Source organism: Talpa europaea (assembly GCF_964194135.1).
Source record: "Talpa europaea genome assembly, chromosome: 5".
Lineage (NCBI taxonomy): Eukaryota > Metazoa > Chordata > Mammalia > Eulipotyphla > Talpidae > Talpa > Talpa europaea.
The window spans coordinates 130686133-130712757 of NC_140071.1; the positions used below are offsets into that span (position 1 = coordinate 130686133).

The 26625-nt window shown below is 40.0% G+C and overlaps 1 protein-coding gene across 1 annotated transcript in view; it reads right to left on the reverse strand.

Moving 5' to 3' along the window:
* Nucleotides 1-24896, reverse strand: part of ZCCHC4 (zinc finger CCHC-type containing 4) — a gene marked incomplete at its 3' end in the record, with an annotated part of 41849 nt that extends 16953 nt beyond the window's left edge. Inside the window, 6 exon segments of the mRNA XM_084233846.1 lie at nucleotides 2897-2969; nucleotides 10790-10870; nucleotides 11302-11577; nucleotides 23047-23129; nucleotides 23872-23990; nucleotides 24672-24896. Coding sequence (XP_084089972.1) covers nucleotides 2897-2969; nucleotides 10790-10870; nucleotides 11302-11577; nucleotides 23047-23129; nucleotides 23872-23990; nucleotides 24672-24798 — 759 coding nt within the window. The 5' untranslated portion in view covers nucleotides 24799-24896.
* Nucleotides 24897-26625: the final 1729 nt, after the last annotated feature.

Genomic DNA, 26625 nt, shown 5'->3' on the forward strand with positions numbered 1-26625 from the left:
CCACACTTCTGGCCTACACCCCAGTTCTTGTATTCAATTATAAATTGAATTATAATTATATTTATAATTGTATTCAATTATATTTATAATTGTATTCAATTATAAATAAATAAAATCAATCTTTAATGAAAAAAAAAAAAGAAAAGAAAAGAAAGAAAGACTCAATGGCATCGTGTCCTGCCCTGAGCTGCAGAGGGCCCACATGTTGACTGGCTACCTCTGGCACAGATGCTGGCTTATGCCACCCACATGGATCGTGACCTGAAAAAGTGCTGGCATTAAAAATAGCTTATCCTCTACACAAATTTTAACCCTTTTACCATTTAGGCACATGACATTTTTTGCTACCCTGAAAGGCTATATTGTTTGCAATGAGAAAACTCTGCGGGAGGAATTCCTGCTTTTTAATTCAGTCTACTATGCAGTCTTTCTATGCAGTGGCTGAGGCTTCTACTCCCAGAATACCCTGCACACCTTCATGGGGACTGAGCAGACATATCAGCACTTAGTGATTGATCCATACACGGTAAATAATCCTTGACTTAGGATGCAGGTAGAAAAGGGACAGACAGTAGAACCATTAAAGCAATAGTTTTCTATAGATCAAGCACTACAGTTGCAACACTACTTAGAGGCTGCTCCCAAAATATAGAAAAAGGAAAACTTGAGCTGGACAACTGTATTCTTCTGGGAAAGATAAAGTAGAACTCAGTCTTGGGCTTCCCCGGTGGTGCAGCGGTTGAGCGCTGGGTTGCAAAGCTGCCCGCAGCCTCCACAGCGCCAGTCCGATCCCCGGCTGCTCCCTGGCCACTAGAGGAGGGTCCCGCATGGCGCGCAGACCTCTCCTGCCGCCCGCTGCTCCCCTCAGCAGTGTACTTCGGTCCTTCTGCCTGCTCTGCTCCCCGCTGTGGCTCTGGTGAATTCTCTCACCCCCCCGCCCCCCGCGCTTCTGACTGTACCCAGTGCTTGTACAAATAAATAAATCTTCAAAAAAAAAAAGTAGAACTCAGTCTTGGTGGCTTATTCAACCTTTTTTTTCTAAAAACTTCTAAGGTTATGCTATAAACTTTCAATAGTAAGTTATACAGAGTTCCATGAAAAATGCTAATTACATTACTTTCGTGAAATAGATGAAATTGCTAGGCAACTGGTAGATGACAGTTAAATGTGATTTTGTTTTTGTTGTTATTGACCAAAATAAAAAGCAAAATATTATAAATACACAAACCAATCAAGTCCCAGCCCGCCATGGCGCAGCTTCATGAATCTGTTGCTTCCTCATCTAGGGTGTCACCAGCCCTAACTGCACTCAAGGTCCCATGGTTTCCAGAAGTCACACTGGACATGTCCACGTCAATCCCACCAGACCCACAAACATTTCCAAACTTCACTTCCAAGCCTCCCAACTGTCTGTTTAGAAGAATGAAATAAAAATTCAGGCCATACTGCCAAGTCATCTCTGACTTCTCCCCTAGTCTACTTATTACCTCGTCTTGTTTCCACCTGTGAAATGCCTGAAAAGTCCACTTCCTTCCTCTCTTTTTCTGCCACTGTCCTAGCTGACAAGTCCCTCATCATCTATTATTCAGGGATTTTTCACTGAAGTGATGGTTTTTTTAGGGTGAGCTTTCCTACACTCATCTAATCAGCTCTCAGATCCTAGTGATTACCAACCACATGTGCCCTTTGGGAAACAGAGAAACATGTCTGATTCTGACTGCTATTTATTTCACTACTAGGTTTTCATGGCTATCAGGGCTGAAAAATATATACCACCATGCTGATTTGGTTCTGGTGGAAGGAAAGCATCATTGACTATACTTACTAAATCAGGAGTCTCCTTTTTAATCCCAACCAACAATTCTGAATTTGTCATTCTGTCATTAGCTAATATCTTTAAAGCACAGTATATACTTAAGCATGGCTCACCATTTTTTAAAAAAATAGATCTATACACATATATGTATGGGTACCTATCAAGTCGTCTTCTTGACATTAACAAAACATTTGCTGATCTCTGTCAGGTGTGATTACTTGGTTGTTTTGCAAGAAGACTGCTGTGCTATTCATCCAGTGCGACATGTATTAAAAACCTTTTTCTAAGCCAACACCCTTATTTTTTAAAGACTATTTTTTGGAATCATTTTAAGTTCACAGCACAACTGAGAAGAAGGTATAAAGATATCCCACTACTCCCCACCCCCACACACAGACAGCTTCCCTCATTTCCAGAGTGGGACATTTGTTACAACTGATGAACCTACATTGACACATCATCATCATCCAGAGTCCACAGTTTACATTAGGGTTCACTCTTGGCACTGCCTATATTTTAAGGATGGATTTAATAAAACCATAAATCTCCTTAACCAGGACATGAAATTTATCAGGGTGGCAGACACCAAACAACTAACCTCAGAATTCTTATTTAATAACATGTTACAAATCTACAAAGGAGAACTTGACTTTGTAAGGGAACCCAGGGAGGCTGGAAAAAGTGACTTGGAACAGTGCTCTGAAAGATGGGGTAAAGTTAATAAGGCCAAGAGAGAATAGAAGGCAGAGGGACACCATGAGCAAAAGCCCTCTTGGTGAAAAGGCCAGTTTCAGATGAAAGTCACGTGTCCTGAGCACAAACAGCAACGTGGGAACGCAGAGAGGCTGGAGAGTGAAGGGATCAGGTCACACAGAGCCCCGTGGGTCTGGGTAAGAAAGGGGGCCTTTGATCCAAAGAGCAGGGAAAAGTCCTGAAAGAGTAATAACATGATTACTTCTAGATGAACCCAAAACAAAAATCAATAAATGGTGGAATAGCCACAATTTGATCTAGAAAAATAAAGAAAGAAGTACTCGAATGCATTCTTCCGTAAGAAAGAGATAATGGTATAATTCTTACCTTTCCATCAAAGAAGTGATGATTAAACATGTTATAATGGCAAAAACTATCTTCCATATAAAACTGTGAATACCTGTAAAATAATTGGCTTATTACTGGAGTTATTTGTCCAGTCACAGCTGTCAATAAATAAGCTCAATTTTAAAACTATGAAATTATACCTTTAATAAATCAATTTCATTCTTAACTTTTTGAAATAATACTTTCCCAAAATCTGAGGGAGTCTGTAACAGTGGATGCAGAACAAATAAAATATTTTTCCAAATTAAAAAAAAAACAGTAGCAATATTACAGAATACTCATATATAACATATATGTGTCCTTATGAATCCAAAGATTATATCTAAAAATCACATTATAGATTACAATAGATTATATATATTATGCTTGAGATGGGTAGGCAATTAAAATACTTCTCTAAATATTTTATTATTATTTTTTAAAGATTTATTTTATTTATTTATACAAGCACTGGGTACAGTCAGAAGCACAGGAGGGTGAGAGAATTCACCAGAGTCAGAGTGGGGAACAGAAAAGGCAGACTGATGAAATACACTGCTGAGGGGAGCAGTGGGCGCTGCAGGAGAGGTCTGCGTGCCATGGGGGACCCTCGCCAGTGGCCAGGGATTGAACCGGCGCTGCAGAGGCTGCAGGCAGCTTTGCAGCCCAGCACTAAACCACTGCGCCACCAGGGGAGGCCCCTCTCTAAATATTTTAAACAGAATTTTCAAGAAAATACTGAATCAACATTTCCACTCAAGAGTTGATTATTTTCTACTGTGTTTAACAAAAAAAAAGTATTTAATACATTTAATACAAACTTTTTATATATTAGATTAGTTCAGTAAAAAACATCTTCTCAATATCAAAAAAAATGAAGTAAGTATATTTCATACTTACTGAATTAGTGCCACAAGCAAGGAATGTTTACTGACTGAATCATTTTATTCTTTTAACACGCCACTTTAAAAGGCAATCAGCAGAATGAGAATACCCATTTTAGGTATTAACATTTTATAAATTTTTGCTAATTTACCAGGCAAAATTCAAACCACATTATGGTTTTAATTTGCATGAATTTGATTTCTTATAAGAGTTAGCTTTCTTTAATCCTTAATTGTATGTGTATGTGTATCTTTATATTTTTCCTGTTTACATGTATATAGGTCATAATGTCCTTGCTGATTTCTGAGGCTGTTGTATAATATAGAAACCTCTTTGTTATTTCAAGGGGATTTTTGGACTTCCAAGATTTGTTATAAAGAATTCACATGCGAGCCATACCATCCTTCTACAGAATTCATTATCTAATGGAAAGACAGGAAAATCAGGGACGCCTCCTTACTGAGAGGGCCTCCTCAACCAGAGCAAGACAATGGCACGTCTTTGCTTCTGCCTATACTCTCAGTTACCCACAGCTGTCTATGACTGCTTCACCAGCCACAGTGAGTGTTACTACAGTGTACAACCTCGTTTGTCATCTTCTTACACTGGGGTTAAGAGTACTGGCTCTATTGTGACATGCTCTGGTGTCAAACTCTGAGTCTGTCACTTATTAGATTTGACAATTTAGGAAATTAAACTATCTGAGTCTCAGCTTCTTCATCTACAAAATGGGAAAAATAATAGTTCCCACCTCATAAAACTTGGTAAAAATAAATGAGATAATGTACATAAAGTGGTTAATACAATCCCAGCTACACAGCATTTACTAAAAATGTTAGGGTATCATTTTTTAGTTAACAATGGCTAGAAAAAATTATATCTTCATGTCTCTAACATTAGATAAATATGTTTATATCCAACCAAAATTTCTCCTTCTATATTCTTCATGCTCTATGGAGATAAAATAACAGCTTTTCACCACTCTACGTACAAAATCCTCTAGTACCATTTAAGATATTGTTAGTATATCTGCTGATTTCATAAAACATAAATTTGGGGCCTCCCTGGTGGCGCAAGGGGTTAAACAATGCACCATGAAGCAATTTGCAGCCTCTGCAGCACGAGTTCCATACCTGGCCAGCCAGGGAGCAACCCACATGGCGCAGCAGACCTCTCCTGTCTCACCCACTGCTCCCCCTCAGGAGTGTATTTCAGCCAGTCTGCCTGTTCTGTTCCCCACTCTGTCTCTGGTGAATCCTCTCACCCCCCGCATCTCTGGCCTGCACCCCAGCTCTTGTATGCATAAATAAATAAATCTTAAAAAAAAAACAAAACTGAAATTTGCACTGAAGAAATGAAACAAATGTTCAGGTAACTGAAAAATATTTAACCTGTATGCTATAATCTGATAAACATTTCAAAATCTGTGTGACAATGTCAATTACTATTAATAAACAAATGTTTTCCTATTTAACTAAATACACCCACCCTGACACATATATGAGTTACTGTATACACAGATCTATCTCAGTACTAGTACAGAGTGTGTTGGCTATCATTCAGGGTTTTTTTTTCTGTCTTGCATTGCTTTGTAAGTATACACAAGGGAAAACACAATCCCTTTTTAAATATATTTCTGCCCCCTCTCCATTTTTTATTGCTTCACAAAGACATACTAGTCACTTTTTTATTAAAAAAAGAAAATTTCATTTACATAAAATTCAGCCCAGCACACATGTCCAAAATATCCTAGGAAGCAGTAGGCAGAGCCAGAGAGAAAAAAGCCAGGATTTCAGCTCTAAGTTTCCACCAAATACAAACAAGGGAGCATAATTTTTCATATTTTAAATTATGAAAAATCACTTAACATTACCCACTTAAAATGGAATTGGACACAAAGAATTATTCTCTCCATTGACTAAGACAAACAAAACCAATCAGAAGCACAAGCTCTTGAAAACTGCTCAAAAGGACATTCATTTAATTTGGCCATTCATTCTCTTTAAATGAAGTCAGCTACCAAGTGTGAAACATGCTCTACACACAGGAAATGCAATCAAGAGCTGAATAAAATTAGTTCATGAAATGAACCTAAGAATTTCTCTTTTTTTTCTTTTGACATGACTCTATTTGGATGGTAGTTTGCTAAATAGTTTCACATCTTTCATGCTAAAATTAGAGCATCTAGAAATCCATCTTAGCAAATGTTAACTCAAATCTTAGACCTTCCGAAAAGGAATTGCCCTTGAGTTGAGGCAGTTCTCTGCAGTTCATGGGGCAACAATAAACCAAAGTCAAAGTGCCAGAAGCAACTATTCTCTGCCCTCCTTATGCACAGGAATTATGACCAGATTTAACTGTGGCCCTTGTGAGAGATCTGAAGTGCATACTCTGTCACCCTGGTAACAGGTAAGTTCATTCAGAATACTAGTGTGTTTCAATAAGCCAGCTCCCTCCTAATTTCCAGGGTTAACCTTTTACAGAACTGATCATCTAACAAACTACAATATCAACAAATGAAGTGAGGTAGGATATCCCCAACACAACATATTTAGCTTTTGTTTGCAACACACACAGAACTTTAGACATGAAAAAAGTACCAATGTATTCTATTAGTTATGAAATAAGTTTATTGTATCCCCTATTCTGTCTGATGAGGCGACTTCAACTACAGGCTCAGGTAAAGTAAAACTACAAGGCATGGCATTTAAGGCAAAAAAGTTAGGGACTATATAAATCTTCCAAATTAAAGGTAAATCAGGTCAAATGAAAAGAGTTTGGGGAATGGCACAGAACAATGTGAATGCACCTAACTGATTTAACACCACTAAACAATATGCTTCATACAGGTAAAAGAGTAGATTTTATGCTATGTAAATTCTATCACAAATATTTTTTAAAGTAAATCAGGGCTCTAGCAATTAACCATATAAAGTAAAGGAAGTGATTTAATTTACAGTAACAACAAAGAGAAAAATATTTAGGAATAAATGTAATATAAGACGTGTAAGACATGTACACTGAAAACTACAAAATGTCATTTAAATAAATTAGAGAGGCCTGAATAAATGAAAAGACATCTCATTCATGGACTGGAAAGCTAGATATTAGATGGAAATATTTCCAGACTGATCTACAAATTCAATGCAGTCGCTATAAAAAATTCCAGCTGTTTGCAGAAACTGACAAGATGAACCTAAAATTCACTTGGAAATGCAAGGCCAAAACAATATGAAAAAGATCAACACTGAAAGACTTACACTTCCCAATTTCAATATCTAATAGAAAGTAACAGTAATCAAGACTGTGTGGTACTGGCATAAGGATACACAGAATATCACCATACATTTATGGTCATTTGGTTTTTAGTACAATACCAAAACAATTAAATGTAAAATGTATACTCAATAGCTGGTGCAGAGGCAACTGGATCTCCACATGCAAGAGAATGAAGTTGGATCCCAACCTCAGACCACATATAAAAATTGCCTCATAATAGATCAAAGACCTACATCTAAGAGCTAAAATTACAAGACCCTTAGAAGAAAATACAGGTATAAATATTCATGACTTTGAATTAGGTAATAGTTTCTTAGATAAGACACCTAAAACACAAGGAATCAAAGAAATGAGAGAAAAACTAGACTTCATCAAAAGTGAAAAGAAAATCCACAGAATGAGAAAAAATATTTGTAAACCATGTATCTGATAAGGGTCTGGTACCCAAAATATATTGAGAATGCTTTTAATTTAACAATAGAAAGACAAATAACCCATTGAAAAAATGGGCAGAGGATTGAATACACTCCACCAAACAGTTCAACAAATGGCCCATAAGCACAATAAAAGGCGCTCATTATCATTACCCATCAATAAAATGAAAAACAAAACCACAATGAGATAATATATCAAAAAGATGAATAATAACAAGTGTTGGCAAGGATCTAGCAAAATCAGAACTCACATAAATTGCTGGTGGGATTACAAATGGGGCTTTAGAAAACAGTTTGATAGTTCCTCAAGAAGCTAAACATAGGGCCTCCCCTGGTGGCGCAGCAGTTGAGCACTTGGCTGCGAAGCTGCCCGCAGCCTCTGCAGCGCAGGTTTGATCCCCGGCTCCCCGCAAGGGTCCCACATGGCACACAGACCTCTCCTGCCATGCCCGCTGCTCCCCTCAGCAGTGTATTTCATCAGTCTGCCTGTTCTGTTCCCCGCTCTGGCTCTGGTGAATTCTCTCACCCTCCCACGCTTCTGACTGTACCCAGTGCTTGTATAAATGAATAAAGAAATCTTCAACAAACAAACAAAAAAAAGCTAAACATAGTGTTATATATGACCCCTAAATCTAGTCCTAAGATATACACCTGTGATAGATTGAATTCTGTCCCTCCATAATTCATCTGTTAAATCCCTAACTCCCAGTACCTCAGAATATGACTGCACTGGAAAGGGGCTTTTAAAGATGCTATGAGTTAAAATGAAGTCTTTAGGGTGGGCCCTGATACAGTATTCCAGGTGTCCTTACAGAGGAAATGTGGACATACAAGGAGACACCGGAGATGTGCAGACCATGTGAAGAACCAGCGAGAAGAAAGGCTTCTGCAAGCTAAGATGAGAGGCCTCAAAAAAAACCAAACCTACCAGCAACTTGATTGTGGACTTTTCACCTTTGAAACTGTGCAAACAACAACTAAATTCCTGTTGTTTAAACCACCCAGTCTAATACCCATAGATATGAAAACACAGATATACATGAAAATCTGCATATAGATGTTCACAGCAGCACTATTTAAAATAGCCAAAAAGTAGAAGTGACTCAAATTTCCATGAACCAATAAGCGGACAATTTAACTTGGCAGGTCCATACAACAGAGTATTATTCAGTCATAAAAAAGAACGAAGGACTGACATATGCTACAATATGGATGAACTGTAAAAATACACGCTAAGCAAAAAGAAGCCAGACACTAAAGGCAAAACATTGCATGATTCTATGTGAAATTGCCCCAACAGGCAAATCCAAAGGCTCAAAGTACACTGGTGTAGCCAGTGGCTATGGGGGAAGAAATAAGAAGAGACTGCTTACGGGGAAAGTGTTTCTTTTGAAGGTGATGGAAATACTTCAGATTAGACAGTGGTGAGCTCTGCACCACCTCATGGATAATACTAAAAACCACTGATTTATGTATATAAAATAGGTCTGTTTTAACAACAAAATATGCCTGAAATACAGCAAGTAGAAAAAGCAACTATATGTTCATATATTGATTCTACTTTTGAAAAAATGTTTATATGCATTAAAAAGGCCTAGAAAACCAAAATCCAGAGTGACAGAAGTAAAGTTCATGTTTGGAAAAACAACAGTAAATCAGGAATCTTTGGAATTTGAACAAGTTCTTTGAGATGAAATGCTATGACTTTTTTCTAGTTTCTGAAAAAAAATTGTCTTTAATGAACTCAGAATCATTACACAATTGTGAGCGTGACTTCAAAGAACTGCACTATTGGAAAGACAGGGCCACCCATGTTACTGGAGGGCCGGTGACAATGACAGATGTATAAAGTTTTAACTAATTCCTTTGTGGACAGCTGGTTTTTTGGTGTATTTTTTTTTTTTTTTGGGGGGGGGCCTCTCCAGCACCTGTACTCCCTCCTTCAGTCATACACCTGTTTCCTGCAGAGAATCCCACCTCGTGTGTTTGGTCATGTGCTATCCGGAGCACCACACTGCCCGGCCACAGCCCTGCTTCTGGAAGGAGCATGTGACCCCAACCAAGAGAAGCAGTCACCCTGGGTCCTGCTGCCAGAAGTCTCAGGAAAAACCATGTCTCTACTTGGCAGTTAAACTGGAGGCCACAAGCTTAAAGCTGCTGCCCACAGAAGTCCCAGGCAGAGAAAGACAGAATGAGAGGTGGAGACAGAAAGATGGAGCCCTGCCAACACTGAGGGACACCCAGGGTCTCCTGCCGGATCCCATGCTCCAGTGACCTGAGCCAGTACATCCTCTGACACAAATGAACTTCCACTGAAAGACTCTTGACTGATGTGAGTGCCTTATTCTAAATACACGGGCAACCTGGAAACCAGGTATTAATTCACATGAAAATAAATTTAAAATGTGTCTGCCTTGTTTTTAGGGAGAGAAAGCATGTATCATTTCAGATTCTCTACAACAAATGCTGAAATATTGGCCAAATAGACTCTATGCAATTAAATGAAAAGCAACACTAAGCCCCCTCCCTTCAAAACACACAAGAACAAATGATAGAAATGATAGCAACAACACGTGTCTGAGAGACTCACCGTGAACTCCTGGAATGTAAACAATTACAGAAAGCAGGAAGGGTACCTCAAGTTTACAGGCTCACAGAGACTAAGGACATGTTTGCCATCCTGAGTTATAAATAAAAAATCCATTTCTTCTAACTAACCCCCAGAAGGGGGCGTTCAGGGTGTGGTCATCTGTCGCCTCTGTTTCCCCTAGCACATTAGACGCTCTTAATTCTGACGCTCACCCACAAAGCTTGTCTGCCAATCCTCTGCCCTGGGACCTGTTTTCATTCCCTTCACTTCAGGCTGTGTCAGTAAAACACAATATACATTATCTGGTAAAATACATTAAAATGCGTGTCTTACCATACTTAAAACATCATGATGAGATAAAATCCTAGAGGAAGTTCAGATATTTTTGTAAAATAATCCTATGAGAAGAAATTTTACCCAGTAAGAATTTATTTCTAAGTTGTAACCCAAAGCCAACTAGACACTGCACAGAGATTTAGGAAGCACAACAGCAACAAGAGAAATCTACTGCCTCTCTGTCTGAAACATGGAAGATTACATGTTGAGTTTATCAGACTAAAAAGCTGCTTTTTAACCAGTGTTTCTGAATGTTAATTAAAGGGTTATAATAAGGTCAAAACAAGAGAAAAAAAATTAAAAAAAAATCAGGAGACAATGAAGGAGAATATTATTGTAATGAGAGAATACCTTACAGTTGTAACCTACCGAAAGTCAATATCCAATAGAAGGCTTTTAATGTTAGACTTCATGTCACCTGATGCTTTCAACCTGATCAGCTCATGCAACCTAAAGCAATTAGTGAAAGCAAATTTAATAAGAAATTACAAAGGCCGTAGATAATGACAAACAAACAAATCAACCATCAACATGCTCCTAATATTTCTAATATTTCCCAGAAACACTGAGGAGACTTTGGCAGCAGCCAAGGTTTCAGTTTTGCAAATAATTTATAAAGGGCAAAATAGAGAAGTCGAAAATTATAAACAAAACTCATGAATAAAATCAGAACAACTCTCATAGAGCAGTAATCTACAGGGACTTCTCTCAAAGGCAATACAGCCTGCCACTCCTCACGGGAGAGAGCACACTGCATACGCACTTCCTCATGCAGTCATCTTCACATTGGGCCTGCACACACTAAATCACCAGAGACACATTTTTTTCTATGGGCTTAAATGGTAGTGATCAGAGAAGTCTTTAAAAGTCATGGACCATACCTGGGTGTGCCAACACACAGTGCTCTTCTGAATCCAAGGGTAGAAAGCAGGTCTATCAAGAACTGACAGGTCCTATCGGCAAACAAATATTGCGCATTTGTCTTCTTGTTCTCCAGGGGATAAAGCAGTTGACTGGGTCTTTTTAACTGGGTGACAGAAACATCACCCACCACCTGATGCCCATGATGATCCTCCCACTCATCTGGCAACAGCAACTGCTGGCATCTTTGACAAAACTTTCTCTGAGACAAGGGCAGCTCGATAAACCTCAAGTACCTTCAAGACATAAAAAGAAAAAAACACCAAAGGGTATATTTTAAGATTGATATTTTAAAGATAATTTGTTTTTACTATTTTTAGTATCCAAACAGTATTAATACTTCCTAAAGAGTAGTGTGCAAAGAAGCAAAGGTGGAAAAAAAATCTGTGGACTGTTGGCTAGACTTGATGTCTGGCCACATACCTACCGAGTGGAAAAGAATCAGCAATTTCATAAGAATTGAGATGCACCAATTGAGTCACTGAATGAAGATCAATATCCATTTACAATGTGAATATAATATATTACTCAAACAACTTAGTAGTAATGGAGACTACCATCAGGTTTAAATTTATCGACAAATCCATGTGTTCTAACTCTGAAGTGTTAAACAGCCTGGCTCAGTATGACAGTCATTTTAAAATGAGAAATTAGATCATTCTTCAAGTTTTTATGGCATATTTAGCAAGAAAAATTACCTCCTGAAAAAGAAAATGTTCCTACAAAACTCCTTGATTCTTCGCAGTTCAAATGGAGGTAGGTCTAAGAAGTTTCGCCCCTACCGCCCAACAGCCAGAGAGTATTTAAAACTTACCAAAAAAGGGGCCTCCCCGGTGGCGCAGCGGTTGAGCGCTGGGTTGCGAAGCTGCCCACAGCCTCTGCAGCACCAGTTCGATCCCCAGCCACCGGGTGAGGGTCCCACATGTCGCGCAGACCTCTCCTGCCGCCCGCTGCTCCCCCCAGCAGTGTACTTCGGTCTTTCTGCCTGCTCTGCTCCCCGCTCTGGCTCTGGTGAATTCTCTCACCCTCCCGCGCTTCTGACTGTACCCAGTGCTTGTATAAATAAATAAATAAATAAATAAATAATAAATCTTTTAAAAAAAAAACTTACAAAAAAAGCAAAAAATCTATATAGGGTAGTTCCACAGGGTCTTTGGCAAATGAACCTTATATCTGATTTCAGTGACAACACTCTTTTATCCTCTTTTCATTTTTTTAGAGGTGATTAAAGAGAGAAAATAATCACAGTATGTTTTTAAAATTGCTGATTTTGAATATGTAATACCAGCTATGAACTCAGCATAAGAAAACAGAAGCGAAATAAATAAGATTATCAAGACTCAGAGAGAGTCAGAAATGTTGATATCCAACCATGTCACAGAGGACACTAACGGCTTCTAAGAGAGGGGGCTGTGTTAGACGGTTTCAACTGAACAAATCTACGCCTAGAAACAGAACAATGCTGAACCAAAGCAGGTTTGAAAACTTTCTGTATGTAAGCACAGTTTCACTTCAAAGCACCCAGGCAGTGATAAATAGATGTTCTGCGTGGCCACGGCAAGAAATAAGCTTATCACATCAGAAATTTAAATGCTTCTAGTTCTATGATAACTGTTCTCCTGACAGCCTTATCTTCGACTGGAAAGGAAGATCTAAGAATAAACTTTTATAGTCATTCAAAGTAAAAATGTCAGCAGAGAAAGAGGCCCCTCCGACATGAAACGCCCGTGAAAAGCACCAACACGTGCTTTGCAACAGAAACACTGAGCTTACTACTACCTCCACAAAACGTTCAGTGTCCACGTGTCTACCTGCAGGCAGAGACAAGGCGCAGCACACCGGCCCTCCAAAACTGTATCAGGCAGGAAAAAATAAATGGAACAACAGTTTCAAGTACTGGACCCTGACAACCAGACAGCAAAGATGAGAGGAGGGATGAGAAGAGGGGGTGGATACTGATGCCCAAGCCTGCCCGCAGGGGCAAGCTGGCAGCACAGGAGCAGGGGACCCGGCAAGCTCTGTGAGCTGATGTGGTTGAGGTAAGGACGGGTGGAGGCTGGGGGGCTGGAATCCATGGGCAGAGACTTGGAGAAGGCAGGGGGAGTGCACAGTGAGCAGCAACAGGACAAGAGACAGCACTGCAGACATGTGACCCCTCGCCCTCCAATGCATGCTGATCAGCAGGCCCTTGTGAAGCAACTGCCCGTGGGGCAGGAGCAAGCCCTGCCAGGGAGCAAGTGCTGTCACCACCAGGTACACAGGTAGGGCACCCGACCCTGTCCATCAACGAGCCGAAGTGAGAAAGCTCACGGGACACAGGCTGCAGGAGACAGCTGCAGGGAGAAAGGAGCCCTACCCCAAATGCCCCTCTGCTCCTGCCGAGAAGCCTGAAGACAAGCCCTTGAAAGCAAGGGCGGACACCCGTTCTGTACAGGATCAGGTCGTGGCGATTTTGAGCACAGAAGGTCACATGGTCTCTCTGTCATGACTATCCTGTGGCTATAGCATGAAAGCCACCACGAGCACATGCAAATGAACAGCAAGGGCAGGTGGGGGCACAGCCCGCACAGGAGCATCAAACTGCAGCCACGTAACTGGACTGTGCCCTAGAACAAAGCCTAGAAGCATATAAAGGGATAGAACTATCCAGTCTGCAATACAAGGCAAAATTCACACTGCCAGCAGGAAATCAAGTATTTCTGGGCATGCAAGAAGAAGGAAAACATGACCCATAATTAGGGGGGGGAAATCAATCAGGCCAAACTAACCCAGAAATGACAGCGGTGATACCATCAATAGGCAGAGTAACCATTTACTGTAACTACAGTCCACATGTTTAAGAAGGTAAAGTAAGACACCATTTAGGATAGGAAAGACACGGAAAATATTTGAAAGACCCAAATCAAACTAATTGTCAGAGATGAAAACACCCTAAATGGGACTATCAGTTTAGACACTACAGAAAAAACGCTGGTAGAGTTGAAGGTGTTACAGGGCAACCCCAATATAAAACGCAAAGGCACAACCTTAAAAGCGTCCAAAGTGAAACACTGAGGTGCCTAAATACATGAAAATAGAACCCAAAATGGGGACAGGCAGAAAAAATTTTGAAAAACTGGCTGAAATTTTCCAAATTTATATCAAAAGAGGCAAGAAGCTCAGAGAAGCATAGCGCAAGAAACAAAGAAAATGATTTGAAAAATATATTCAAAAGCAGCTGCTAAGGAGAGAAATCTTACAAGAGATCAGAGGGGACAAAGATAAAAACAGAGGACAAAGATAAAAACTGTATTAGATATTTTTATTGGAAATAATGTAAGCAATACTAATTCTACACAAATTCTTCCAGAAAACTGAAGAGTAGGATTCTAAATTCATTTTATTAAGAGGACACTTCTATTACCAAAACCAGAAAAAAAAATGATAAAGCTAAAGACCAAAATACCTCATGAACATTAGTTCAAACAGTCTTAACTCTTGGCAGAAACAGATCAATAGAAAAAATATTGGTGCTAAACAAAAAGGCAGCCAGACAAGCCTCCCCTCAAAAACTGTATCGTATACTGTATTATTCCATTTATATAAAATTCCAGAAAATACAAACTTGTCTATTGTGACAGAGCAATAGATCAGTGGTTGTCTAGGGACCTTGGGAATGAGGAGACATAGGACAATAAGAGGAAGTTTGCCTGAGGTGATGGTTTCTCAGGTAGCTATATATGCCAAAGCTCATCAAACTGCACATTTTAAATATGTGCAATTTTAATGTATGCAAATTATTATATTTCAATAAAGTTTAAAAATATGAAAAAAGCTCATTTTCTCTTAACAATCCACATGTCACCAGAGTGACCATATAGCCCTGCTTGCCTAGGACAGTCCACTTCACATGTGTGGGCCCCTGGTTAGCATCCCCTTTCACTCTCATAAAGTGTCCTGCTTTGGATCAAAATTCCATGGTCACTGTACATGTAATTCCCATCATATTGTTAAAATTACATTAAATTCAAAAAGTGTGATGCAAAGAGAATAATAATTTCAATGAACTAAAAACACCAAATTTTTAAAATTTTTTAATAATCATATGAAAACAATGACTTCACCAGTCAACTTTGGAAGTTACTGGAATATTAAATCATTCCTCTGCTAACAAATTAGAAACAATGAGGGGAAGAATTAAAAATTTATCTTGTTGGGCCTCCCCGGTGGCGCAGCGGTTGAACGCTGGGTTGCGAAACTGCGCGCAGCCTCTGCGGCGCCGGTTCGATCCGCGGCTGCTCCCCGGCCACCAGAGGAGGGTCCCACATGGCGTGCAGACCTCTCCTGCCGCCCGCTGCTCCCCTCAGCAGTGTACTTCGGTCCTTCTGCCTGCTCTGCTCCCCGCTCTGGCTCTGGTGAATTCTCTCACCCTCCCGCGCTTCTGACTGTACCCAGTGCATGTATAAACAAAACAAACAAACAAACCAGCAAACAAATAAATAAAGCATGCCTCTATAAAAAAAAAAAAAAAAATTTATCTTGTTTTGGGCCTCCCCAGTGGCGCAGCGGTTGAGCGCTGGGTTGCGAAGCTGCCCGCAGCCTCTGCAGCACCAGTTCAATCCCCGGCTGCTCCCCGGCCACCAGAGGAGGGTCCCACATGGCGCGCAGACCTCTTCTGCCGCCCGCTGCTCCCCTCAGCAGTGTACTTCGGTCCCTCTGCCTGCTCTGCTCCCCGCTCTGGCTCTGGTGAATTCTCTCACCCTCCCGCGCTTCTGACTGTACCCAGTGCTTGTATAAACAAAAACAAGCAAACAAACAAATAAATAAAACATGCCTCTATTAAAAAAAAAAAATTTATCTTGTTTTGCCCAGATGAACTGTAACAAGGTACGTCAACAGTGAATGAGACAAAGTTCATTAAAAAAAGTTGCAGGAAATACAAGCATAAACAGTGAAAGGATACTGAAACCCCTTAACAACTTCCAGGAAATGACCATCAATTATTACTAAAACTGTCAGAAGAAATGATGATACAGAACTTTTCAATGGATGGCCCACACCAGCTAGATCTAAATGCATGATCAATCTCAACATCACACAAAGTGAATGGTCAGATATCTGCCTTTTGACATGATGCAAAAGGAAATCACCTCACCTCTTACAAAGACTCCTGCCCCAAAAAGTGAACTTGAGACTGATGATGCTGCCACTTTACAGAAAACACAAGGGGCAGAATAAATGTTAAATGACACTACAGGATACAATCAAACAAATCCAGAATGAGGGAAGTTCTACAGGGCAAAGGCAATGTGTGACTCCTGTTTTGGATCCTGATGTAACCAATTAAAAAATGGCACTTTGGGGCTACTTGGAAAAATGTGAATAACAAGTGTATGTTATATAATATTAAGAAACTTTTTTGTTTTTTTCACAGAAATGTGATTGTTTTTCTAAAAACACCTAAGATACATAGAAACATAATTAAAGATAAAATTACATAATATGTAGCTCAGTGGTCAGGGCTACAGGGTACAGGTGAACAAAATTAGCCACATGCTGATAACTGATGAAGCTGGTATGGATGCAGGAGGCTCTTTTATACTGTCCTGCTTTTGTGAATGCTTGAAACTTAGCAAAGGACTTGAAAGAAACACCATAATTTGAAACACAAAGTTAATGAGCAAAAATGACTGCAGAAAATGACTAAGCAAGAATGGTTTTCCATTCTACGGCAATGGGAATCTTCTTCAAACTAGGTTTCCAGTTTGAAAGGCTTTACCCAATCCCCAGCAAGATGGGAAAAAAAAAAACATCAAGATGGATCATCATAAAAAATCACACCCCTAGGAATGACAGGATCAAGCAGATCACAGGTCACAAATAAGAGATATGGAATGAACTTGAACTTCTCAATTACCATCATGAAGACATATGAAAACAGAGCATTACCTTCCATATTCTGAAGGAAAAGTATTTCCAACCTAGGATTCTATCATCTGCATAGGTATGAATCAAGACAGTCTCAGAAATGCAAGACAACAAAATATTTACTTCCTTTTAAGCATTCTAGAAAAAGACGAAGTCAACTGTTGGGTGGTAAAAATCAGAGTGGCCTTACAAATGTACGAAAACCCATGTAACTCTTAACAGTGCCCCGGAGGGTGGCCATGCACTGGCACTGGCTGTCAAGCGATACCAGATCCTGATGAAAAAAAGACAGATGCCAAGAGGACATGTGGAGAAGCTTATACCACAGAAACAAAATGCTTTGAGGTCTGTTCAATCTTATTGTTAAAAAAAACTCTAGGCTTGGGCCTCCCTGGTGGCGTAGGCAGTTGAGCGCTGCACTGGTGGAGCTGTCCACAGCCTCTGCAGCGCCAGTTCGATCCTGGCCAGCCACCAAGAATCCCACATGATGCGGCAGACCTCTCCTGTCTCACCCACTGCTCCCCTCAGCAGTGTATTTCATCAGTCTGCCTATTCTGTTTCCCACTCTGTCTCTGGTGAATTCTCTCACCCTCCCGCACATCTGGCCAGTGTCCCGGTTCTTGTATAAATAAATCTTAAAAAAAAAAAAAAAAAAAGGCAAACTCTAGGCCTATCTCCTTTTAGTTTTATTTTATTTTCTAATCATTTTTTAAAGATTTATTTTATTTATTTATGCATACAAGAACTTAAGTCTAGACCAGAGGCGTGGGGGGGGTGAGAGGATTTACCAGAGACAGAGCGGGGAGCAGAACAAGCAGACTGACTGAAATACACTGCTGAGGGAAGCAGCGGGTGAGACAGGAGAGGTCTGCTGCACCATGTGGGTCAGCTCCCTGGCCGGGGATGGAACACAGGCCGCAGTGGCTGGAGATAGTTTGATAGTGCAGAGACTTAACCCCTGTGCCAGGAGGGAGGGGAGCACCAAGTCATTCAACCACAGAATAAAAACAGAAACAAACACAGGCATTACAGTCAGAACACAAAACATAAATAATATAAATCCAATTAAAAGTGGTAGGAGGAGGGCCTCCCCGGTGGCGCAGCGGTTGAGCGCTGGGTTGGGAAGCTGCACGCGGCATCTGCGGCGCCGGTTCGATACCCGGCTGCTCCCCGGCCACCGGAGGAGGATCCCACATGGTGCGCAGACCTCTCCTGCCACCCGCTGCTCCCCTCAGCAGTGTACTTCAGTCCTTCTGCCTGCTCTGCTCCCCGCTCTGGCTCTGGTGAATTCTCTCACCCTCCCACGCTTCTGACTGTACCCAGTGCATGTATAAACAAAACAAACAAATATAATAAATAAATAAATAAAAACATGCCTCTATAAAAAAAAAAATAAAAATAAAAAAAATAAAAATAAAAAAAAATAAATAAAAGTGGTAGGAGGAGAAGAGAGAGTGGGATATAGTGTAAGTACATTGGTTTCCTCATGTTTTCAAGCCTATGGCTCGAAAAATGATGCAGAACAGATACAAACAATATTCAAAGGCAAAAAGTTTAGCCCTAAAAGGAAATAATCAATTAAAATTTAATAGCAGTTATAGAGAAGGAAAGAGATAGGGAGAAGATATATATGCTAAGTTTATCATTCCTCATTTTAGATATATGAAGATAACCTAAAAAGGGGGGATTAAATATGGTATAAAAAGTTACAGGGCCTCCCCAGTGGCACAGCAGGTTGAGCGCAGTGCTGTGAAGCTGTCCGTAGCATCCGCATTGAGGGTTCGATTCCCAGCCGGCCAGGGAGATTTCCACATGGTGCAGCATGTGGGAATCCTGTTGTGCCTGCTGTTCCCCTCAGCAGTGTATTTCGGTCCTTCTGCCTATTTTTCTCCCTGCTCTGTCTCTGGTGGATTCTCTCACCCTCCTGCGCCTCTAGCCTATACCCCAGCTCTTGTATAAAAACAAATAATTTTTTTAAATAAATAAAGTTACAATGGCAACCCTTAGAACAAAATAAAGAAGAATCAACATTAAAAAAAATAACACTGACCATATAGTGAGAATAGAAAGAAGCAATAAAACAGGAGGCACAAAATAACACAACAACACTAAGGCAAGCATACCCGCATATTTACTATGAAAATGGACTAAAAACTAGCCATTAAAACAAAGCCTGGCATGCCCCAGATCACAAAGGAAAATCCAATAACTCTAGTTTTTCATTTCTGAGAAGCATATTTTTTTCACATTTTAGCACCTACAATGCCAGCCAGATATGATTTATAATTGCTATCAGCCAGAAGGAGGTCACAACATACCTGGGACTATGTCCAAAGCTGGACCTAGCCCCTCAAGCTGTCATCTTTTCAATTCAATACCAGACATGGCCTGAACAACAAGTGGGTATCACTGCCATCCCCATGACTCAATCCTGACAGTCACCGTACCTGCAGTCCAGTCCCCTAGGTAGGGCAACAGGACAAACCCTTGACGTCAGAGGAGTATACACTCATTGCTGAAAGAATGGAAACAACCATCGAGGGTTTTATAAGAGAAAGGAGAAAGGAAGAGTCGCAGGTCAGTGAAGTCGTGTCAGGTCCTGTGCTCTGAAACAGTCAAAAAGACTTTCTGGGGCCTCCCTGGTGGCGCATGGGGTTAAGGAGCAGCACGATGAAGCCATCTGCAGCCACTGCAGCACAAATTCTATCCCCGGTCAGGGAGGTGACCCACACGGCGAAGCAGACCTCTCCTGACTCACCTGCTGCTCCCCTCAGCAGTGTATTTCAGTAAATCTGCCTGTTCTGCTCCCCACTCTGTCTTTGGTGAATCCTCTCACCACTACCTCCCCCCATATCTCTGGTCTGTACCCCAGTTATTGTATCAAATAAATATTTAAAAAAAAAAAAAAACGACTTTCTGCCACACACCAAGTGACACCAACTGAAAAAAGATGCAAACCGCCAGGAAGAGATGAAAGTTTAAAGCAAGGAGAGGAGAGACCAGTGTGACCACCCCAATCATCTAAGCCATCTCAAGACACTTAATGCACTAAGTTTAATACATGTTTTAAAGAAGAACACTGTTTAATGAACCTTTGCTTGTATCTGTGTGCTCTGTTGAACTTGTCCTTCTGATCACTTTTTTTATTTATTAAGCTTTTTAACATCTTATAAAAAGATAAACAGATCTTATGCATCTTTCTCTCTACTCAAAAATCATGTCATAATCATTCAACTACACTGCTTTAAATTAACATTCAGAAACAAGGATTGTTCAAAGTTTGGTAGGAGAAACCTGGGACCAAGAAGACCTAGGACTACTCAGTGCTCCCCGTTATTGCTACTCACTACACATACCCTGGGGAGGAGAAATCCATTCTGCTGCATCACTCAACCTCGCTCACAAATTGCAGGCTAGCATTTTGAAATGTCATTTTTATTGATCTCCATTTGATGTTCCATTCGCCTTTCCTGGAGTAGACAAATTATGTTTATGGCATTTCCCTAATAGCAAGCCTTGAAAATCTGAGTTTAAATGAGCTCTGAAAAACACAACCAAATGAAATATCAGCTAAACAAAACTATGTTGATGCACATAAATTAATGCTGATTTTAGCATTAAAATACATCTTCCCTAAGATTTCATAGGTCACAATAAGACAGCTGACATACGTACGGTACAGTGGAGTAACACATTCCAGGGCAGAGCAGGCTGCCTGAAACCACAAGGAACGGCACAAAATGTTAATCTGTCAACTGAATACATGAAATAAAAAGCATGGTTCATAGTGTGAGATTTAAAAAAATGAAATATCAAATCCTATTCTGTGGATGGCAGAAACTGTGCAATATTCAGGTCCAGAATAAAAAGTCAAGGAAAAACGGCCAGCAGAAAAACCACAAAATGACCAAAGTGAGAAACCATGGATAATGTTCCTCTCTTTTCCTGATCTTTGCTATCCTGTTTTATCTAATTATGATCATCTCTCTATGACATATCTCCCTGTAACTCCAGACGATAAAGAAACAAGACAAACTTTTAGATTTAAGTACAAAATGGGGATTACCAAAAGGGAAAAAAGGGGGGCACATAAGTTGGATAAAGTATAAACTGAATGGTAGTAGATGACAATTGGATTTTGTTGGTGAGCATAACATAATACACACAGACGTCACATTATAATCTGAGCACCTATATATAAACCTATGTGATGTTTTAAACCAATATTATTTCATTAAAGAAAAGTCTCCATCAAGGGACTTTAAAATCTACTAAGAAGCTCAAGAAAAACACTTTTAATAGAATCCAGTACACCTTTCCACTTAGACTAGATAAGACCTTCTGAACACAGCAGCCCAGAGAGACACAGGGAGTTCCACTGAATGTGAAAATCTACTTGGTATTAGCAACCAGAGCAGGGGCTTCTCTGCCAGAAAATACAGCACAAGATCTAAATTCAAAAACAGGATGAATTCTTTTTCACAGGCTCATCACAGAATTAAGTCTATGGCTTAATTTCTAGTCACCATGCCAAAAAAAATTTAACAATGCAGATTTTTTTAATTGATGTTTACAGCTTATAAAAATGCTCTGCTTCTTTTAATATTTCAAAAAAGAAACATTACAGCAAAACTTTATGACACTGTATTTGGCAATGGACTCTCAGCTATATCACCAAAAGCACAGGCAACCAAAGAAAAAGGCAAGTAAAAGGATTTCATCAAAATTGAAAAGTCCTGTGAGTCAAAGTAATCATCAAGAAAATGAAAAAACAATGTACAGAAAATATTTCCAAATCACATGTTCAAATAGGATATTATGATATTCAGAATATACAAAGAACTACAACACAACAACAAAAATATAAAACCCTATTTAAAATGAGCAAAGCCCTTGAATAGACATTTTTCTAAAGAAGACACACAAATGCCAGCAAGTATATAAAAAGATGTTCAACATCATTAGTTACGAGGAGATAAAAATCAGCACCACAATGACATACTACTTCACAACTACTCGGAGGGCCATAATCAAAAAGCAGAAAATACTAAGTGTTGACAAGAATGTAGAGAAATTGGAACCCTTGCATGTTGCTAGCAGGAATATTAAATGATGTGGCGACGATGAAAAACAGTTCAGCAATTCCTAAAAAAACTAAACACAGAAATACCATTGATTCAGTAATTCCATTCCTAGATACATATGTACCCAGAAGAACTGAAAACAGTAACTCAGATATTTGTATGCTAATGTTCATTCTTTGTGGCATTATTCGGGACAGACAGAATGTGGAAACAATGTGTGTCCACTAACTGAATGAAAAGATAAACAGAATGTGATATATATACATATAATGGATTATTATGCTGCTGTAAAAGGATGAAGTTCTGATATATGCTGATAGATATTCTGATATATATATATATATACACACACACATATATACACGGATAAGCAAATATTATCCACTTACCCAGGGCATCACTTACCTAGAATAGTCAAATTCATAGAGACAAAAAGTATATTGGAGGTTACAGGGTTTGGAAGGAAATGGAATGGGGAGATATTGCTTAGTGGTGACAGAGTTTCTATTTGAGGTGATAAGGCTTGGAAATACATAGTGGTGAAGGACTGTAAAACACTGTGGATGTAATTACTATCTCTAAATTAAACACCTAAGAATTATTAAAATGGCTAACTTTATTTTCATATTTTTAATGACAAAACTTTTCAAAAAGGAAAAGTAAACTTAAAGACACAGAGAAAAATCATAAATAAAAATGACACTGCCTCAGTACCTTTCCACACACTGTTGTCGGGATAGAGGTGGCTGACATCTTCGGTTATGGGCTTCCCGGGCAGCAAGTCTAGCTTCTGACAACTGAAATAGAATAAAAAGTCCCACTTACTAAACTATCAAACCTGTGATCATTCTAGAAAAGATACTGTTTTCTGACATCAGAAGCCAGAAATTCATATACTTCAATGTTGTAAACAAGCATTCATTTCACAGGAAAAGAAAACACATTAAAATGGGAATATTCTAGAGCAGTTGGAAGTGACACCCAAAATCTTAAAGTATGAGAGATAACTCACACATGATGAGTGTGTGAGTGTGCACAAGAGTGGTAGAAAAGACTGTTTGCCAATAAACATAATAAAGTTGAAAATTTTCAAGTCAAAACTTTCAGAAACTTTAACCGAAGTCCAAGAAGATACAAAACTCATAACTATCTCTAAGTGCCTTCACCAGCCTCAGAATTAGCTGTCTAAAGGATGGTCAATGCAAATGTCCAAAATGTGTTCTTCTAAAACATTTCCTGGAATTGCCATGACCTAAACTCTTTAAGGAGAAATCTATACCTGCTAAGGAGAATAAGCCACCCAATGTTAGTACTTCAGAGAGGCTTAAATGGAACTAAACCTTTGAGACAGTTTAAGACATAAGTAATTAAAGTTCAAAATAAGTATAAGCTCCAGTCGACTGAACCCAAAAAAAGAGTATCTTAATCTCTTATGAGATATATAATGTTCAAACCGCATGCTTTTTATTGGTTTAGACAACTCAATAAAATTGTCACATACATCAAAAATAAAAAGTACATTTCCAAAAAGTTGAATACCTTTTCATCTTCCCATTGAAAAAAATTACAATCTTTTCTATCTCTACAGGCGGAGCAGGCATAAAATCTCCGTGTTTCTTCTTTCCCTTGGCTCACCTTTACAAAGAGAAGAGTGGGCCCTAGTTCAAGAATAGGAAAAACACGTCAAACAGTATTCATGTACATCAAGTTCATAATTTTCACTGCCCTTCCATAAAACATGTTTTCATGTTGCTTGTCATAATCAAATCCACTATCTCCTTGATAAATATTTTTTATATTTTTCTCTCCTGTCCACCCTCTCCCCCCATCACAACATTCAGGCACAGAAGACTTCAGAAATAACTTTAGAATAAACTGGTCTCTTCAAAAAGAAATGCTACTGTTAGCATAGTTGTTGTCTACAAGGTGTGAATGACCTGGGTCCTGAGACAAAAACCAGGAGGGATTTCAGAGAACTGAGAACCTTGTCACTCCCCCTCCATTCAGTGAAATTTGAATTACTCTATCGTTTTTCACTAACTTTTTATCAATGAAAAAATGGCAGCTGAACAACTGAAAGCCTCAAGTACTGGCACTGAGAATTAATCAATGACGCGAACACCTATCCTTTGTTTCTTCTCTTTAAAAAAGAAGAAGATGTCACGGCTGGGGGCCAAAACCACAACAGTGGGGACCTTCTAGGACGGTTTCAATAAGTTGAAAAACACAACGCCCCGAGGAAGGCGCGTTTTCCCGGGAGTCCTCCAAGCTCACGGCAGCTCCAGGCTACCCCCAGGCCCTGGTGCCCCGAGCCAGGCCGAGCCCAGACGCGGACCCACCGTGAGGGCACATCGGGGCCGGGGTAGCGAGATCGGAGGGGAGCACCACCTCCACCCCCGAAGTCCCCAGGCGGCCAGAGTCCCCCTCTGCCTCCACGACTCCAAGCGGCTCCCTGGGGGCCGCCATCTTCCCGCCGCCGTCCCGACATCCTCAGTTAAAAAAAAAAAAAAAAAAACCTGAGAAAGAGCGCCGCCGCGCACCACCCAGATGAGCTTATAGCGCCCCCACGCGTCTAGGAGGGGCTGCGGCGCCGGGGCAGAAGCCAAGGCCTCCTGAAACGCAGTCTCTGCCCACTAAGAGCCCTGGAGCGATTGGGGGTCTACTGGCAGGGAAATTGCTGCAGGCAACTTGAGCAGTAAGCGCACCTGTTTTCCCTCTCACCTTCAGCCCCTATATTTACTCTTTCTTTTCTTTTTTTTAATACACTGCTGAGGGGAGGAGCAGGTGAAACAGGGGAGGTCTGCTTTGCCATGTGGTTTCTCCCTGGCCAGCCGGGTATCGAACTCATGCTGCAGAGGCTGTGGATTGCCTCACAGTTAGTGCTTAACCCCTTGCGCCACCAGGGAGGCCTATATTTACTCTTTCTTGAGAATGCAGCCAGGTGAGGTGGCTCTTTGGAGCAAAGATTTGGTCCATTTGTAAGTCCAAAAGACAGAATCCCCACCAACATCAACTGACAATAGAAATTGGTGCGACAGCTACACTGACTTTTTCAAAGTCAAAATCACTATGCCATCTGCTAGCTTTTGGACAATAGGTATACCTGCACGTTATAGTTGGTTATCAGCTGCCATAAAGATAGAAAAGAGAAAACAGGCCCTATTTGCGTATGACATGATTGTCTACCTAGAAAATCCCAAAGGATCTATAAACATAACTCTAGTAGGTGAGTTTGCAGGATAACAAGTAGACATACGGAAAGATCAGTTATACTTCTCTGAACTAGCGATGAGCAGGTGAACACCAAAATTAAAAGCAGAATGCCCACTTACAACTGCTGAAATCAATGATACTTCAATGCAAATCTAACAAACATGTATAGGACGTGTATGCTGAAAGCTACAAAATACCGATGAAAAAAATCAGAGCTCTAAAGGCATGTAGAGATATATGAATGCCACTGGATTAAAAGGCACAACATAGTAAAGATGTCAATTATCCTCAAGTTTATTGCAGATACAGGTTTAACTCAATTTCTACCCAAATCCCAGCCATATTTTTGCAGACATAAATAATATTATTCCGAGACATATATGGGAAAGCAAGGGAACTGGAATAGCTAACACACACACACACACACACACACACACACACACGAAACTCAAATAACCTTCCCAAATCATGAACAGAAGTTCCGCTAGAATCTAGTTAATCTTGTAGAAGAGGTTTGGCCTCTCCCTGTCTTGGGACCTCCACCTCAGTTTCCAGAAGACAGATGAACAAAATAAAAAGAAACTGTTTTCTGAACTTATACATAGAACATGCACTTGGGATTATTTAGAGATCTGTAACTTCAAAGCAGGGTTAGAACTTGGGCTTGTATGACATTTTAGCAAAGAAAAATAAATTTTTAGAGACACGAGGAGACAAAGGAAAAAGACTTTGTGCATCGCTAGGAGAAGGCAAGTTTATGGGGAAATGAATGACAGGTGAGGGTTAGTGCAGGGCAAGTCACTTATGTAGATCCCTTTGGGTTGATAAGCATCTGGAATTTTTTCCAGCAATTAACTCTCATCCTTCCTAGTAGAGAGGGGAGGAGGGACACCTCTATCAATTGTGTCCTGCTTGTAGACAAATAGAGGGCAGAGAGCTTTTCTCCAATCTGCTTCTTCTCAATTACCATCAGTTCAAAATCATCCTCAGGCCAAAATGGCATCTTTGGGAGTGGCAGATTTGGCTATCCTTTCGCTTCATCCAGAAGCCAAGGCTTTTTTTTTTTTTTTTACTGAATTC